The 18250-nt window shown below is 40.5% G+C and overlaps 1 protein-coding gene across 2 annotated transcripts; it reads left to right on the plus strand.

Moving 5' to 3' along the window:
* The first annotated feature begins 7876 nt into the window (after nucleotides 1–7876).
* On the plus strand, nucleotides 7877–16887 carry COX17 (cytochrome c oxidase copper chaperone COX17). 2 transcript variants are annotated; one of them, XM_024766468.1, is made up of 4 exons: nucleotides 7877–7965; nucleotides 9401–9601; nucleotides 11755–11843; nucleotides 16750–16887. In XM_024766468.1, the coding sequence occupies exons 2-3, from the start codon at nucleotides 9495–9497 to the stop codon at nucleotides 11837–11839; spliced, it is 192 nt and encodes a 63-aa protein (XP_024622236.1). In that variant the 5' UTR covers nucleotides 7877–7965; nucleotides 9401–9494; the 3' UTR covers nucleotides 11840–11843; nucleotides 16750–16887. The 2 variants fall into 2 exon arrangements, with proteins under 2 accessions (XP_024622236.1, XP_024622181.1); XM_024766413.1 differs by lacking the exon at nucleotides 7877–7965 and having other exon boundaries at nucleotides 9359–9601.
* Nucleotides 16888–18250: the final 1363 nt, after the last annotated feature.

Raw genomic sequence — 18250 nt, forward strand, 5'->3', positions numbered from 1 at the left:
GGCTGGGGGAGGAGGAGCCGACTGATGACAAGGGAGGGGTGGGGCGAGGCGCAGGAGCGGAAGGTCCGGAAAGTGCGCAGAGGAGAGGAGCGTGAGGGGTGGAGGAAGAAGGGGGAGGAAAGGAGGAAAGAAGGGCAGGCCTGGGGAGGGGAGGAGGGAAGGGAGAGGGACGGCCTCGCTTTCCACTTCACTCCGGTGACCAAGCCACGAGCATTTAGCCGCCCACCAGGGTCAAGGCCAGGGGGCCGCAGGCTGGGGAAAAGGCTGCTGCTTAAATCCTGCAGCCATCGGCCAGTTACACTCCGTTAGCCTCTTTCGGAAATGCCTGGGAAATCTCAGCACCTTCTAGAATAGTTGGGGGCTTTCATTTCGGACATCCCCTCTCCGCGGGGCTTGTTCGAGCTGAGGAATCCAAAATCCTGAACGTCAGCCTTTGGCACACTGAGCTGTGGCCGTGGGTATCAGCGTTTGGGGTGGGCTGGGTAATTAGTAACTGTTGATTCGCATTCTGCTACCCTTTTCTGAGCCCTGGGCATTAAATCAGCTGAAGATGATGTGGTGTAGTAGGCACTGGCCCTGCTTTTTAAAACTATTATGGAAAAAATTTTAACATAGGCAAAAGTGAATCCACTTTTAGTAATGAACCCTCACTAGCCATCACCAAGATTCAACAATTATCAACATTTTGCCAATCTAGTTTCATCTATCGCCTACCTCCCCTTTTTGCTTTTACCCTTAAATTAATCTGTATCTCCAACTGATAAGGATTTTTAATTTAATCGCCATTGTCAGCATCTAACAAAATTAATAATTCCTATGTATCTAATATTCAGTATGTATTCACATGTCGCTGGTTGAGTCCAAGATGTCATTCAATAGTTGTTTTTTTCTGATCAAAAGATCCAAGAAAAAAGTCTTCACATTGCATTTTGGTATCTCTTAAGTCTTTTATGCTAGAACAGTGAATTTCTGATACCTTCAATAGTTTTCTTTATTACCTGGAATTCCTTTGTAAAAAGAACTTTCCCTCACCAACTCATTGGTTATCCTGAAATACAGGGATCATAGAGAAAAGTCTGCATGAATGCTGGATTCTTTCACTTTAGTTATCAAATTTCACAGAAATGAGTTGGTGCCCTAGCAACCTCAAATGTTAACCAATAAGATTTTCTTTGATTAGTACCATTATGAATGCATGCATTTTTACATATCAGATTCTTTTAATCCATTATGATCATTATACTTTATGATGCTCAAATTATCCCATTTGGCTAGTGTTGCACGTTAGAGTTAGCGTCTTTGTCTTTTTGATATAATCCACAGACACTTCAATGAGCCTCCTGGCCTGCTATCCCTCTTTCCACACATACTCCTGGTTTTATTTTCTCTACTCCTGAACTTCTTGGGTTTTTTGCAAACCAGCCAGATTATTTTGCCACTCAAACTGATTCCTTTGCCTAAAATGCCTTTTTCCTGTTTATGCCCCTCAACTAATTTAGGTATTCTTCAAGACTCAGTGCTAATTTTGCCACCTTTATGTAGTCTCCCAAATCACCCAAATAGACCAAGGCTTCTTTCTTTCTTCCAGTGCTGTAGGAGCACCAATGGCATTGACCACCTTGTATTAGTAATTGTTAGCAACTTTGCTCTCCACACCTGTGAGTTCATTGAGGGCACAGGCCTTTACATGTCATTTTGTATCTCTGAAGTACCTGGTATCTGAAAGCTTAACAAAATGATTCTTAAGTGAATAAATCCATCCATTTATGATATAAATTTACTGTCTAGTATGAAATAGGTATTGAAGATCTAAGATAATTTGTACAGCTCACTGTATGATGGAGAAAACAGACTCAAAAACATGTAAAATACAATGTTATAATGGCATGATAATATTTTTCTGTCTTCGGGTATAGCTACATTTCCCACTTTCTGTTCCTTCTTCCCAGAATGCTCTTCACCCCTACCCACATCTTATCCCTGCTGACTCCTCATCATCTGAAGTCTCAGCTAGAATGTCCCCTCCTTAGAAAGACTTTTCCTCACTCTATCAGATAAATTATCTGAAGTAGCCAACAGCCAGCCCCCTTGATAAGCATAATGGAAGACACTAACCAATAGAATATGTCAAATGTAGTGGTTTATGTATGACGTTGATTGTTTTACATAGACTGTAGTTAACTCCATTTTGCTGGAGTTGCTCACTCTCTCCCTTGCTCGCTTTAAGGAAGCAAGTGGCCATGTTTGGAAACCCCAAGCGGCAAGGAACTACAGGTAGCCTCTCGGAGATGAGGGTGGCCTCTCACCACAGCAAGTGAAAAACCAAATCCTTCAGTCCTACAACTTCAAGAAACTGAATTCTGCCAACAACCTAAATGAGATTGAAAGCATGTTTTTCCCCAGTAGAACCTCAGATGAGACCACAGCCTCAGCCAAAATCCTGATTGCGTCTTGAGACCCTAATCAGAGGAGCCACTTAAGCCATTCCCAGATGCCTAAGTACAGAAGTGCAATAATAACAAATAAATGTGTATTACCACTAGGTTTGTGGAAATGCTGTTGCGCGGCAAGAAATGACTAATATGCAATCTTTATGAAATTAAGTTGGAGAGGGGTGCTAGTCAATAATACAGGTTCGTTAAAATCAAAGTTACACTTTGCAGGTTTGGGAGACAGTTCTCCATGGGTCTCTCATGTGTCTGCTTGTCTTGTAAGGGGGTAGCTGTCTGCCCTTTCCTTTGTGTAGGAAACAACCTTGGACAATAGAAATAATGTCTATCTCTGGAGCAAGGGGCAGGTTTGCTTACAGCCTCAGAAGTCGGAGATCCTGTCTCCTTTTGAGCAAAGGGCAATCTTTCTTACTGCCCACTATTAAAGGTTTGGGTTTCCTAAGCTTCCTTTTCTGTGTTGAAATATCTGTGATGTCACCTGGCCTTCTTCACATCACCCTGTGGGAATTGGGGCTCAGGGAAGTGGTGCAAAACTTCTGATGCTTGGTTGCTTCTGCTATAAGTAATAAATGATCCTTCATCTCTGACTCAGCAGTTTGCTGGCTTCTACCAGCATTCATGGAACTGTGGCAGGCAAACAGGGTAAATCTCAGACACTTCAGGGTTCTTGAAAAGCTATAGAGAATTTATGTACAGCACATATTTGTCTGCGGCAATTGGAAAGCATATATTTTGCAGCGGCAGAAATGTAAATACAACACAGAGTTTCTGCTGAACCTACTAACTAGACAAGTGAGAATTCAAGCCTTGTAATTCTTCTCTCTCAGCATATGGTGGCACTCCTTCTCTACCAACTTCAACTATCCACCCTTACTTGATAAAGTCTCCATACCTGGGGTTAGTTAGGCACGAAAAATGGCTAAGAATACCTTTATCATGGAGAGATTTTAGAAAGTATTTCCTTAGTTGTTTCTTGTTACATCACCAGGCCTGTCATCCCACCCACAGAATGCCTGCTTGGTACCACCTGTAGCTATGGTACTATGGTATGTGTCCCCATAGTACCATACAATAACAGATTCACTATACTATGAAAAAGTCCATTACAGTCACCATTGCAACTCTTGCTGCCTACAAATTTAGCAATTATAGCAACAGCAAAGAGTGCCAGAGGCTTAAAAGTAAAGTATTGCTGGTTAAAATTGGAATTGGAAGTGAGAACTTGACACAAACTAACCTCCGAGTTGCCTCCGTAAACAGCAGGTTGAATCCAATCTTTCATTATTGAGTCTCCACATGCTACCTACTCTAAATTTAATCTCTAATTACAGGTCTCTCAAACTGCTGTGTTTTTCTTGGGGGAAGTGAGTTATTGAGATTTTTTCCTGGGGTAGAATGGGAAACATTAAATTACAATGTTTTATACTCCTCCTTTTTCTTTAACTAAGGCCATCCCATAAGTCTAAAGGCATTTAGGCTGGGTAAGAAAAGTAAAGCATGATGTTAATGTAAAGATCAATAATTGATCTGAACACTTACTTATTCATAAATTAAAAGGCACAAGAAAAAATAACCCGTGTGTGTGGGCTAGCTGTACCATTCTGAAACAAGAGGAGAGTTAAGTAGCTGGATATAAATGACTATTTCACTTTGGAAAGGAGTATCCTTTGGTCTTTTATTCAAGGGTAGGAGAATATTACGTCCCAAAGAAGTGCTTGTTGAAAAGAGTTTAAGACCCACAGTGCTCAGGGAGGAAAACAAGGGCTTGTTTATATCTTGAACACAGCAAGTTAAAGGAAGTGTGGGTGGGGCAAGGCCTGCCAATACTAGCTTACCCTGAGAAAGTCACAGAGTGTGCTCACTGCAAGTATCCTGTCTTCACTGAAGCAGGGAAGGACAACGGGCAAGAAAAATCTTTTCTCAGTTGCAGAAAGGCTGTTTCAGTTTTTGGGTCTATAATCTGTGTCTACAGTTTATCAATTCTCTTAACTCCATAAACTCTCTTGGATATTTCTCATTTCTTCCTTGTTCATTTTGTAGACACAGAAGTTCAGTTGCCCAATTAAATACAGAACAATGATTAATTTTAAAGTAATGTTCACCTTTCATTTAGACAAATTAAGTGAGATAGTAGATAGACCATAGACCTTAGAGGGAGCAGTTGTGGAGACTAGGACTGTCACAAGTTATGTGACCTTGAACAAATCATGTCCATCTATGAACCTCAATATTCTCAGCTATAAATGTAGATAACACATTCAACTGTTATTGAACCCAAGTTCACGTGCCAGGTGCACAGTGAGGCCAAACAAACTGAAACATTGGAGTTTGGAGCAGAGAAATGTTTATTACAAGGGCCAAGTAAAGAGAATGAGCAGCAGCTCATGCTCAAAAGACCTGAACTCCCCATGGGTTTCAGGGAAGAGGTTTTTAAAGGCAAATTTGCGGGGAGAGCCACAGGGTGTGTGACTCTCTTCAGATTGGTTGGTGGTGAGGTAACAGGGTGGTGTTCCAAGAATCTTAATCATCAGCCTTCTGGTTCCAACCAGTCTGGGGTCCCCTGTGCTTGTGCTCAGGCTGAAGTTACCATCCTCCACCTGGGTGGGGGCCTTAGTTCCTGTAATGGGACTCAGATCTGTATCAGGTTGTTATGTATATCCTTCTAGGAGGAACTAGGAGTCTTGTGCCCCTATTGTTCTAATCACTAACTATCTGAATCTGTACTTCGGGACTCAGGGAAAGTCCAGGAAGCTGAAGCCTTTTTCCTATAAACAAGAAACAAGGGATCTAGAAAGGCTTTTGTACCTGGGCGGGCCCCAAAGGGTCCCTGCTTGTTTTCACAACTACTGTGAAGATTAAATGATGGTTCACAAACTCAACAGTCCCACATATATGGAAGGTATTGTAGTTGAAGATTATGTTGTCATTTCAACAGATTATTCATTCTAAGTGAGCACATTCTTAAAAATCTGGGCTCTCTGTGAAGAATTATCAGTGCCAGGGACTTCCCTGGTGGTCCAGTGGGTAAGACTCCACGCTCCCAACGCAGGGGGCCCGGGTTCGATCCCTAGTTGGGGAACTAGATCCTGCATGCATGCTGCAACTGAAGATCTTGCATGCCACAACGAAGATCCCACACGCTGCAGCCAAGAGCCAGCACAGCCAAAATAAATAAATATTTTTAAAAGTGATGAAAAAAAGAATTATTAGTGCCAATATGAGTTACTGGACAGTACTAAAAGGGAAAATCAGTCCAAAACATTTTCTTTTGTATTTGTTTTTGTTTGTTTCTCTGCTTATTTAAGGGAGATCTTTCTGAGGAAAAAAGTGCTTCTAGACTCTTGGCAGCAACAGGGCAAAATAAAGCTTTGGGGGAATAATTTGTCTGAGTAAAAAGCAGTTATGCTGTGTCTCATGTGCTAACTACTGTTGGGGGCCCAAAATGAGTATGACAAGATGACCACACATCTTCTAGAAAGTCGCAATACCTCTTTATGACAAAATGATTGTTTTTACTTAGAATCAAGGAAGTGGCTTAACCCTTAGAATAAAATTTTCCACACCACCTCAACGTGTAGTCTCTTTGTTCCACACCACCTAAAAGTGTAGTGAAAGAGGACATTAAAATAATTAAATTCCATTTCTACCCCATAAAGCAGTGTTTTCAAAACTGCATAGAACAGGATGCAACCAGCATAGTTGTCCTTGGTCTTCAGGTGCAGGACTTAATTGTCCTCTGTGCATGACACATGATCATCATTGGTCCCTGCCAGGGTACTTTAGTTGCATTTATCTTTATTCTCTGCCCCCACTTGCCTCTCCTTATAGGCAACCATTCTGTTTAAATAAGCAAATCATTTCACACATGTGTTCATACACGTATTTTTGTTTTTGCACACCTTCTTTAAATATATGCAAATAGTACTGGGCTATGTATCTATTCTCTTTCTGACTTTTTTCCACTACCCATGCTATTTTTTAAATGTGTGCATTTTACTATGTGGGTATGTTGTCAATTTCTTCTAGTTCCGACCCTGTACTCCACATTTCCCTATCTACCTCCCCAGTGATGAATGCCCAGATTGCCTCCAGTTCCCTGCTACATAAATATGCTGTGACAATGATCCCCATAACATGTTCCCTTAAGGACTTGCTGGGAAGTTCTTTGGAATATAGATCCAGGAATAGAACTGCTGAGTCATAGGATATGCACCTATTCTTAAATTAACTGGATACTGCCTAACTGCCTTCCAAAATGGCAGGACCAGTCTCCATTCCCAAGGATTCCTGCATACTCATCAGTACTTGGCATTATCCAAGTACTAATCTAATTTCAGTCTAATGGGTGTAAAGTGATACCTCATTGTTGTTTTATTTTCCATTTTTATGATTAGTACTCTTGGAACAGCCCTTTTTGTGAGTGCTGACCTTGGATTTTCTCTTCTACATATTCTCCTGTGTTAAATAGGCAGAGAAACAAAAAAATTTGCTTGAGTATTTTTACTTCTATATATTGTCTGTTCATATCTCTTCTCCATTTTTCTATTGAGGTTGCTGTTCTCTTATTGTTACTAAGTTCCATAAGTATTCTAGACATTAATCCCATGTTGGACTTAGATATTTCAAATATCTTTTACCAGTTCGTCATCTATTTGTTAACTTTGTCTACAGTGTCTGTTAAAAGACACTGAGGCATATTAAAATTTTTAAGAGTTTAATTGAGGAAAAATTGATTCCAATCAGGAAGCGCCAAACCAGAAGTGGTTAGGAAAGCTTCACCAACAGGAGCTCTGGGAGAGGCTTTTATAGAAAAAAGGTGGAAGAAAAGTAAGGAAATTATTGACTGGCTACAGCTTAAAGCCTAGTTAGCTGCTTGTGACTGGTTGCCTTTAGCATTTTGATTTTTTAACCTTGAGGCATTTATAGGCTTAAATTTTTGTTTGCTTATGTAGGTCGCCATGGCATTAGCGCCACATCAGTCTAATGGCCTCCTTATTTTGTTACAGATCCCCAACAGGTCGGTGACCCCTCAGTCCTTTGCCTGGAGTTGCAAACGCCAATCAAATGAACCTGGGTTTGGCATAGCAGAGCAGAAACTTTATTCATTGATCAAGGAATGGTGGAGAGCTTGTGCTCTAAATATACCTTCTCCCCCAGGGGAGGGGAGTAAAGGAATTTTAAGTGGTTAGGAGGCAGGGACATAATCAAGGCTCTAGGAAATGGGAGGAGATTTTCAGGGGCAACTGGGGCACATGCAGTCTTCCACACTTCTTTGCACACTGCGTGGATTGTGCCTAGCAAAGTGCAAGTTTCCCCCCTGGGTGGAGATTTTAGCATAGTAATGAAGCAAAGGTAACTTTTGGACACTGCCAGGTTTCACCTGCGCAGAAACATTTCTGTGGTGAAGTCAGAGCCGGTTCAGGTTCGTTGACCACTGCACGTTCCTGGAAGCACAGCTGTAAAACATCTTTGACAAGTACCAGGTGCTTTGAAATAAGCAAAGAGATAAATCAAGGTAAGGATCCTTTAGCTCTTAGGGGCAGGTATGGGTAACAGTTTAAATAATTTAGCATGTCCTTTGTAAATCCTCAAACCTTTATTTTCATGTAATTAACTTCATCAGTTTTTTTACTTACAATGTGTTCTTTTGAAATGTCGTCTAACAGGTTGTTCCGCACCCTTTGGTATAAAGATAATCTCCTCTACTATCTTCTATTAATTTCTTAGTTTGTCCTTTCACATCTAGATGTGGAATTTAATTTTTTCCAGTTTATTTTCTTTTCCCCATTGATTTGTTGAACTGTGTTTATAGTATACTACATTTCCAAGCGATATCGACGTTGCCAGTTCAAGAAGCACTCTGAGTAGCAAGATAAGTGAACAGCTAGTTGAAAGAATAGTGGATAAGGGTGACTTCAGGAGAATGTTAAGGGCAGGATGTTGTATTATTAAACATATCAATGCAGAATGAAGTAAAAATCATGCTAATTAGTAGTTTTTAGATGACGAAATGGGGATGGTCTCAGTATCTTCGAAAATACACACATAGAAATTACTCCTACGCGGCACCAGTTCACAGACACACCTCAGGATTCCCTGAGCTAAATCTCTGAAATACAGAAACAAACCTCGGTTAGGTGATACTGAAAGTTTTATTACCCAAAACTTCTATCCCTAGGCAGCTATTTTACGAACGCCTGGAAGTCCTGCTTTAAAAAATAAGTTCATTCTTTCTCCAACAATTCTCTGCAGAAAAAAACGCAATGGTTATGGGCATTATATTGCAAATAACGTAGGCACCAGTTTACTTATCTACTTAGGTAGATAGGTGTTAACTGAATTTGAGAAATGACAAGGAAAAAGCATTTTTCTAACTGGTATATTTGCCTTGTGACTGGACGATTCATACTGAAATCAAATCAGTTGGAGAGGGAGCTATGAATACCAACTAGCTGAGGATTTAAAGCGTGTGGGGTGAGGTATGAGTAGCAGAGGAATTTTTTTTTTCTTCAAAACTTGTGAATTGGATTGTTCAAATTGAAGGGGGGTGGAGAGGACAATAAAAAGGCAGAGAATGCTGAGCATAAAATACTGGAAACGAATCTGATATTCAAGAAGAACTGGCTTTCGCTAGTGGTTTCTCTTGTTTGGCTTGGACAAGTCATTTCACCTTCTCGGGCTTCGGTTTTCGACATTCGTGGTGGGTGTAGGGTTGAGATATCTCTGAGTAGCCTTACTACTTTCATCCTCTGTGGGTCCTCCCCAAGTCGATTTACAAACTCTCAGCACTTTCATCTCACCTCTCTGCGCCTGCGCCGAAGAGGCGCTCTCGCGTTAATGGCTTTATTTTGCCTCTTCTGCGCACGCGCCTTTTTTCCCCTTTTAATCCCTTCTCCTTCCCCTCACCCCCAATTGTCAGAGGGAGGTAGGACTTCCTGTTCTTTTCACAGCGACTGCCGGAAGTGATTGCGGGCTAATCGGTGGCGTTTGCGGAGGCTGAAGAGTTTTGGGAGTCTGCACTAGTTGCTGCTTTTGGCGCGAAAAATGCCGGGTCTGGCGGCCGCAAGCCCTGCCCCATCTGAGTCGCAGGAGAAGAAGCCTCTGAAGCCCTGCTGCGCCTGCCCGGAGACCAAGAAGGCGCGCGATGCGTGGTCAGTGCGCAGTTAGGGAGGGGGCGGCCGGCAGGCTCCGCGCGCTGCGTTCGGGCGCCTCTGCGCCGCATGGAGCTGGTCGTGGCCCTCGCTTTGTCGTGCGGCGCTCTTGCGGGTTGTAGAGACCGGTAGGGTTCGCAGTCAGCTGTCTGTAGACTGAGCCTATAGCTCAGGCTGGGGAAATATGAGGGGATTGGAGAGAGATCGGATTGACCCGGGCTCGCTTCGTTCGTTCATTCTTTACTGCAAAGGGTTTCTCAGCATCTGTTATAGGTCAAGCACTGACTTAGGTCCGAAGACGTAGAAACGGGTAAAGATGCTGCTTGATTTAAAGGAGCTTAAAGTTAACGGAGCATTAAAGTTAATGATTGCTGTACCAGGTTTGGCAGTATCAAAGAGTAAGTTTTCTGGTAATTTCTCCCAAAACTTAGACATAGTAGGACACAGGACAGGGTACGTTTCTTAACACTAGGGAAGATCCCCTTAACCCCACCCCTTTTAGATGATTTAAAAATCAACCAGGCTATGACATAGATGACATTACAGTGTTGAGAATAGTACATCTACAGTACCATCAACCCGCAAAAGGTTTTATTTGTTCTTATTGTATACAGCTATTGTATACAGCAAGGGCCCCCAACCGGGCTGCACAGCGAGCCATGAGCTACAGGCCATGAGCTGCGAGGGAAGCTTCATCTGCCGCTCCCCAGCTCCCCATTGCTCTCATTACAGCCTGAATCATTCCCCTATCACTCACATTACAGCTTGAACTAACACCTATCTCCTCCAACCCCGACCCTGTGGAAAAATTGTCTTCCACAAAACTGGTCCCTGGTGCCAAAAAGGTTTGGGACCGCTGGTATACAGCCTCTATTGTGGAACAAATCTCAGAAGAAATCTTCAGTTAATGTGAATGTACATCTCTTCCTCCAGCCCCTTTTTGTCCTCACATAGAAAGTAAAGAGATCATAAGTGGCATAGAGGGGGAATAAAGTTGTAGTAGCTCAGTGCTTTTTATTAATACTCAGTACTTTGCAAATAATACTGTGAAGGGAGAATTGAAAGACTACTATGATCGGTAACAATACTTACACACTTTAAGTACTTATTGAACCTTCAGATATTATTGTATCATGATTAAGAGTCTGGGATCCAGTGTCAGGGTTTGAATTCTGGTCCACCAAACCAGCTTTGTGACCTTGAGGAAATGTGTTAACATATCTGCCTCATATCTGTAAAGTGGGCCTAATAAAAGTATCTGCCTCCAGGATTACTGTGCTATAAGCCACATCATGTGCCTAGCACAGTATTTACAGCATTCAGTGAACTATCAGGGAGGGCTAGCTATTAGTTTCATAAGGAGCTTGCTATCCCAAGCAGACAGCCCTTAAAGTTATTGAAGGATATGTAGGATTTAGAAGGAAGGAGAACCTACCTTTCTTTAAATTACTTCTGCATCAATTATCTCTGACCACTATGGCTTCTCCCGAAATATCTAGAGTCAGGAGTCATTTTTTTTTGTAGTTGAATTTGGCTTAACTTGATTCTGTGCTAAAATTACATTTTCAGGCCCTTAGAAATAAAGCTGTGTGGTCCTAGTCTTTCCTTTGTGAATTTTATAAGTAAAAAGTTCTTTGATCATCATGAGTGGGGCTCATCAGGCTGCTCTTGGCAGCCAAATGTTTTTTGCTCTTTGTGTTGGGTGTCTTGTGGTTAGAAGTAGATTTACTTAGGTGTATTTGAATGTAGAGCAGAATCAAAATTTAATTCCTCTGGGATAGGCAAAAAATTAAGCTCTTCTTTCTGTCCATTTAACATTAACTTTTTATTCAGTTTATTTCATTATAGAGCGGTATTATTCCTTGGATATTGTCTAGAGGCAATATTTAATATGCATAATTATTTCTTCTAATCAGATTCCTCCTTCCCCCCCCCACAAAACTAGTTATCTGTGGGACATTTTCATGGGCAAGGAGGTATCACAGGAGCCAATAAAACAAAGCCATTTGGTATAATACCATTTTTTAAAACTCCAGTTGTATTCAGTGAGATCCGTGTTCGGCCTCACTCCCCATCACTGTCTTGCATGCTTATTTACCACTAATGTGCTTAGTGCCTACTTTGTTAGATAACAAGTACATTTTGTTTTATAGCATCATTGAGAAAGGAGAAGAGAACTGTGGACCCCTAATTGAGGCCCACAAGGAATGCATGAAAGCCCTGGGATTTAAGATATGAAATGGTGAGCATGCTACTCTCTTATTGGGAAGGTAATACATAGGCTGATTGCTTCAAATTTGTGTATTGCTTTACAGATTTAGTGATCATTGGGCAGCATTCTGTCTGAAAGGTAGTTCACCTGGTTAACCTAACATGCCTAAGTATCACTGGCAAGATAACGTCTCAGTTTCTAGTGTACGGAATAAATGATGCTAATAAATTGAGAGGGGTGGGACTTCCCCGGCTGTCTGGTGGTTAAGACTCCACGCTTCCACTGCAGGGGACCTGGGTTTGATCTCTGGTTGATAGGGATCCTGCATGATGCATGGTGCAGATGAAAAAAAAAAAAAGTTAGAGGTGTTTGGTGGATTTGGGAAGGGGAGAATTAAGCTTTCAAGAAAGGGCTTGGCAAAAGCCTTTAGAGTTACGTTGGAGACAGAGGAATCACGGCTTAGGAAGTTCAAAATATTCAGTTGTCTGACTTAAAAGGGAAATGTTCTCTATTTTTTGTTTCTAATCTTGTGAGTTTTTAGGACGTGTTTTTAAATACGGAGTGGGCAGCACATGGAAGCATTGCTTTCTGCAAAACAGAAATGGAATTGTTGCAGTTTCTTTTGTACCATGCTTTATTCTAATAAAACTAAAACCTCAGACCATTGTCTGAAGAACTTTGAATTCAAATTTTAATGCTGAAAGGGACCTTAAGTGATGTGTATACGATACCACAAATAAATTATCTCCTTTTGTTTGGAACCTCTTCCTTCAGATAGCAACTTGACTTATTCCCTCACTTCAGATCTCTTTTCAGATCTGTTTTCAAGCCTCCTAATTGGAGAGGCTTTCCCTCAACATTCCATCTAAAATAGCATCCGTTCCCCATCTATCCCCACTCTATCCTGGCACTGTCCAGTAGAACTTTCTGTGATAATGAAACGTTCTGTGCCTGCACTCTACAATATGGTAGCCACTAGCCATATGTGGCTGTGGAGCCCTTGATATGTGGCTAGTAAAGCTGAGGAACTGAATTTTTTGTATGTTTGTTTTTTTATTTTAATAGCCACATATGGCTAGTGGCTAGGCTACACCATTGCCTGCATATTTTGTATTTATTTATCATCCGAATTGCTTTACTTCAATTAGAATGTAAGTTCTGAGACAGAAATTTTCTGTTTACTCACTGGCATACCTCCAGGACCAGTAACAGTGCCTGGCACATAGTAGGTGCTCAATAGAGGAGTGTTAAATCAATAAATGAGGAAACTAAGGCCTATAGATATGAAGTGACTTCTTTTTTTTTTTGCGGTACGCGGGCCTCTCACTGTTGTGGCCTCTCCCGTTGCGGAGCACAGGCTCTGGACGCGCAGGCTCAGCGGCCATGGCTCACGGGCCCAGCCGCTCCGCGGCATGTGGGACCTTCCCGGACCGGGGCACGAACCCGTGTCCCTTGCATCAGCAGACAGACTCTCAACCACTGTGCCACCAGGGAAGCTCTGAAGTGACTTCTTATAGGCAGGGTCAGAACTGGAACCTCTGTCTCCAGAGGCTCCCACTGCTTGGTGCTCTTACTCCCCTGTAAGATCCACACCACACCACCACTTATAACTTAATAATAGCTGAGAGATAATGCGAAAGCTACATACCAATGTAGGAGTAATAGAGAGCCTGGCTTCTTTCCCTTTCACCTCTTTCCTGCCTCTTTGGAATTTTACATGTGGCCAGTCTTCCTCACTGAGCTGTGAAAAAGGAGGGATAAGGAACCTGTCCCCAGCTGATAAGAAGTATCACTGTGTAGTGGAAAACAGTCTAGGCTGGAAGTCCTGAGGCTTAACTTTGCTTCTCCTGTTCTCTAGCTTAGCATGTGTTTCACTTTAGCTACATCTATATTCATCAAGACATTAATCCTGTCTGGATTTCACTTTTTTCATTTATAAAAAGAGAACCATAATATATTTTGTGATTTTACACATGGTATGATATCTGTGTATACAAGATATACTTAAGTGCCTTTAAGATTAGATGGTTATTTAAAGAAATCCCATGATGAATCATTTTGTAAAATAAGTAAATATGGTTGTGGGGAGCTGTTCTTAAAAAGTTTTAACTATTGATTATTTCAAAGACATGAAATCTCAACATTTGTACATGATTTCCTTGTTCCTAATCTAACTTTCTTCCTAGTCAGTTTTGTTAGCTGTTGCTTAGGGTTAAGTCTGCCTTGACAAAAAGGGTGATTTTTAAAAATGCTAATTTTTAGGAGCATCAGAAGTCTCTTGGACTTCATGTGGACCTCACAGGTGATACAATTATTGCTATAACTAGCATATATTCACGAGGACCAGAAGATACCATGGTTTTCTATGTTATTGGGACAGAGTAAGAGTGATTCCTGTGTACTTCACTTGTGTATAAAAGAAAATGCAAGAGCTTTGGACTTAGAAGACCTGATGTTTAACTGATTGTACGATCTTGGGCAAGTCCTTAACTTTCTGAACCTTAGTTTTCTCATGTGTAAAGGAGAGAGAACAGTACATGACCAAACTACTTCATTAGAGTCATTATGATGATTAAATGATATACGTGTGAATAGGCTTTGTAAACTGTCAAAGAGAAACCAGAACAGAAGCCATATCTTGGGAGTCACAGATAGCAGACATTCTACTGAGGTCTGTTTAATATATGTCCTGATTATTTTTGAATCCTGGTTACAAAAAGAAGAATCTGAATCCACATAGGGCCTTTCCAAGAATTGAAAATAATCATTTTTAAATTTTCAGCATAATACTACTTTTGGAGGAAGAACATGTGTTTGGATCTACATTGGTCCCAGGTGTCCTATTTCCCTGGCCCCCATGGGGAAATGGAAGGACAGTGAAGTCAAAAAAAGACTTTCTCAAGTTAAGAGTGGATAGGTGGTGGCATTCAAACTAGAATCTAGGTCTTTTTTACGCTCCAAATCTCAAGCACTTTATACTTCACTCCTTGCACTTAATGAGATTTTATTCCAACATATTCATTTTTAGGATTACACATAGTCTTGAACTTCAATCCTAAAACTTTATTTTGAATGCTAATTACAAAGACCTGTTGCTGAAATGCATACGTGTATATAACTCAGAAACCAGGTCAGTGACTGTAGGGTAAAATCCAGTGCTACTGTCTGCACTGTTATAAGGTAAACTTAACTAAATTGGTATCTCTTAGACTATTAGACCACATTTTTCCGAGGATAGCTTCAAAGGAAAAATATTTTGCAATCTTAGATCTTCCCAGTAATGATCATGAAACTTCCTTAATTCAAAAACCTTTGTAGATTTTAATGTTATTTTCTAAATAAGATAGATCTTAATTGTACCTTGAATCCAGTAAATTGGACTTAGTATGAAAGCAAGTGTACCTTTATAATCACCCGAGGAATGTTTTCCAAAATTCACAAGCCTGAGCCCTGAACTGTACCGGTTGACTCAGAAGCTCCTAGATAATTTTCAAGTGTCCCCCTCTTTAAGAACCACTGGCTTAAGCTGAAGATGTAGTAGGGATGGTATAAATAAATATAAATTGTCTAAAGATTTAATAGCAGCAAAGGCAGAGACTTGAAAACTACTCGTAAGGAATAACAGGGTGTGATGGTGGTGATTCTAGTCACTTCTATCTTTTGACTGCTTCTTTTACTGAAAGAGAAACTAGAGGAACCTAAAACCTGCTTAGAAATGTAAAGAGGAAATGGCAGCTGGTATCTTTCTGCCTTTAGGAGCCAGGAGGAACCTAGAGAATCCAGCTCGGGGGCTAAAATCATTGAAAGAAATTAAAGGACCGGCACTGAGTGGTGGTGATACTCCGTATTTATTAAGCTTAACAGAACTTAATAGTTCACACACACAAAACGCACACAGAGACAACTGATGATGTATGAAAATATGATCTTGAGAGTCAAGAAAAAGGGTCATTTCTGCTATTTGAACATTTATTCATTCAATAGATATCTATTGTTTAAAACTCTAGAAAATGCCAAGATGAGAAGACACAGGGTCTCTTCTGTCAAGGACTTTGTACCCAGAGGCTTTCAGTGGGTAGCCCCTCCTGATGTATAGTAGCCAGTAGCAATGCTATATAGACTGCTATCTCTTGAAATGTTGAGTGGCTTCATTTTTGCTTATCTTTAAGTGTATTCTTCCTTTGAGCCTTAGAAAAGAGAGAGTTTATATATTTATATTGTTGTTAAGGTTTATCTTCTTTTCTAAACCAAATGCAGGGAATAGCTAGGTGAGGGAAGCCCTTGAATTAGACTTGAAGAGTTGGCTAGCCCAAATTACTCAGTTACCTTTATAGCATTGTTCCTGTCTTCTGGGATGGGGGATGGGGGTGGGGGTGGCATGGCTGCCAGCTGTCTGGAGAGAAGCCTGGTACACCAGCAGCCCCATCCTCTGCTGCTCTCCCTTTTTGATCTTTCCAAATTCATTTCAGAAATGTTACCCTTACTTTGCCCTTGGGATTGAGTAACTTTCCACAGGAGATGCCTGTGTACAGAGCTGACCTTCTGCCTTCCACTTCATGGATCTTTGGCAAACACTTGAGTCAGAACGGAGGAGGCTACAGGTCTCTTCTCTTTAGTATCTGCAAAATTAAACTCCCTTAGTCTTTGGTGGAAGATGTTTTTGAGAAAATAAATAAATGTATAGTTTTTACTTCAACAAAGACTTTAAAGGTTAAACCTTGTAATGGATTGAACAGTTTCTGTGATGATTTTATTTAAACAGAACTAGAATTTTAAAATGTGGATCTTTTGTTTCATGACTGGTTTAGAATAATTATGGCAGTTAGTTAATAGTCCTCAGCTGAGGCATTCATTTCTAGCATCTTTAATTCCCTGACTCCATAGGTCTGACATGATGCTTGAAACCTGTCTTTCTAAAATACATCTTTTTCTGCAGGTGGTCTGCTCTGGGAATTAATAATTCCTGAAAAATGAAGAAGATTTAATAACTTTGGGAGCTCTTTGATGAACATTGATAAATTTAAAAGTATTTATAACTTATTAAAAAAAAAGAGAATATCCCTGGTCAAAAGTCTTCAGGTGTGTTTCTTTTTGTGTTCCTCACATGGCGTTTATGTATTTATTTTTCTTATAGAATACCTGTGGCCATAATTCAAAAAGAGTTATGTACCACAATGTTCATTGCAGTTCTATTTACAATAGCCAGGACATGGAAGCAGCCTAAGTGTCCACTGACAGATGAATGGATAAAGAAGATGTGGCACATATATACAATGGAATATTACTCCGCCATAAAAAGAAACTAAATTGAGTTATTTGTAGTGAGGTGGATGGACCTAGAGACTGTCATACAGAATGAAGATACCTGTGGGTTCCTTATCTGTGGATTCAACCAACCTTAGATCAAAAATATTGGGGGGTGGGGGTGGGTGAATTCCTGTAAAACTTGAGTTTGCTGCTTTTTCAACTATTTACATAGTGTTTACAGCTGTTTACATTGTATTTACAAGTATTTGCATAACATTTACATTTTAGGTATTGTAAGTGATCAGGAGATGATTTAAAGTATATAGGAGGATATGCTTAAGTTATATAGAAAAACAACACCATTTTATCAATATATAAGGGACTTGAGCAAATGCAGATTTCAGTATCCACAGGGGTCCTGGAACCAATCGCCCAGGATCCTGAGGGATGACTGTGGTATAAACAAATCTTGTAATACAAGCCCTGTGGTCCTATTAGCTGCTTATGAGCTAATGAGACAATTGGTCATATTCTGTCCAAGTAAATGGAGTTTTAGATCTCAACAACAAAAGACACTGAGAAGCATAAATAAGTGAATATGTAGGGTTCATGTATCACGATTGGAAAATTGCCTCTTACAAAAGAGCTGAACTAAAATGTTCCCTAAGATTCCTTCCTCGTTAATTAAGAGCATGGCTTCAAAGTGACAGACTTAAGTTCAACAGCTGGCTATGTGACCTCAAGCAAGTCAACCGTTTGTGTCTGTTTTTCTCATCTGAAAGAAAACAGCAGCAATACCTAAGTTACAAGATTGTGCTTACACATTGAAATTGTGTACATAAAGCATTTGGCACGGTAACATTCAGTGTTACTAACATTCTCTAATTCTTTGTATTCATATTTTTCACTTTAATATTCGTTTGGATGTAGAGTTTTTATTTTATTGATAGTAAGCACTTTATAGTTTTCAGAGCATTCTTTTAGGGTGAAGAATAGAATCTTGGACTCCTAAGGCAGATAATGTGAACCAACTTCCCACCCAATACAGATCCTTGGCAGACAGCTATTCAGATTCTGCTTGAATATGTCCTGGGACTACAAAAGGAAAAAAAAAAAATCCCTAACCGTATCATCTCCCAATGTTAATTTTTGCTGTTCCAAACTTTTCTTATACATTTTTCTAAAACAAA

This window comes from Neophocaena asiaeorientalis, unplaced genomic scaffold (assembly GCF_003031525.2).
Source record: "Neophocaena asiaeorientalis asiaeorientalis breed wild unplaced genomic scaffold, Neophocaena_asiaeorientalis_V1.1 scaffold500, whole genome shotgun sequence".
NCBI classification, from domain to species: Eukaryota; Metazoa; Chordata; class Mammalia; order Artiodactyla; family Phocoenidae; genus Neophocaena; species Neophocaena asiaeorientalis.

What these genes read in the sequence shown, in the direction of transcription:
- COX17 (XM_024766468.1), top strand. Translation starts at nt 9,495, where the DNA reads ATGCCGGGTCTGGCGGCCGCAAGCCCTGCCCCATCTGAGTCGCAGGAG. An exon ending in AAGAAGGCGCGCGATGCGTG is followed by an intron (nt 9,602 to 11,754) that starts GTCAGTGCGCAG and finishes TTTGTTTTATAG; the next exon opens with CATCATTGAGAAAGGAGAAG.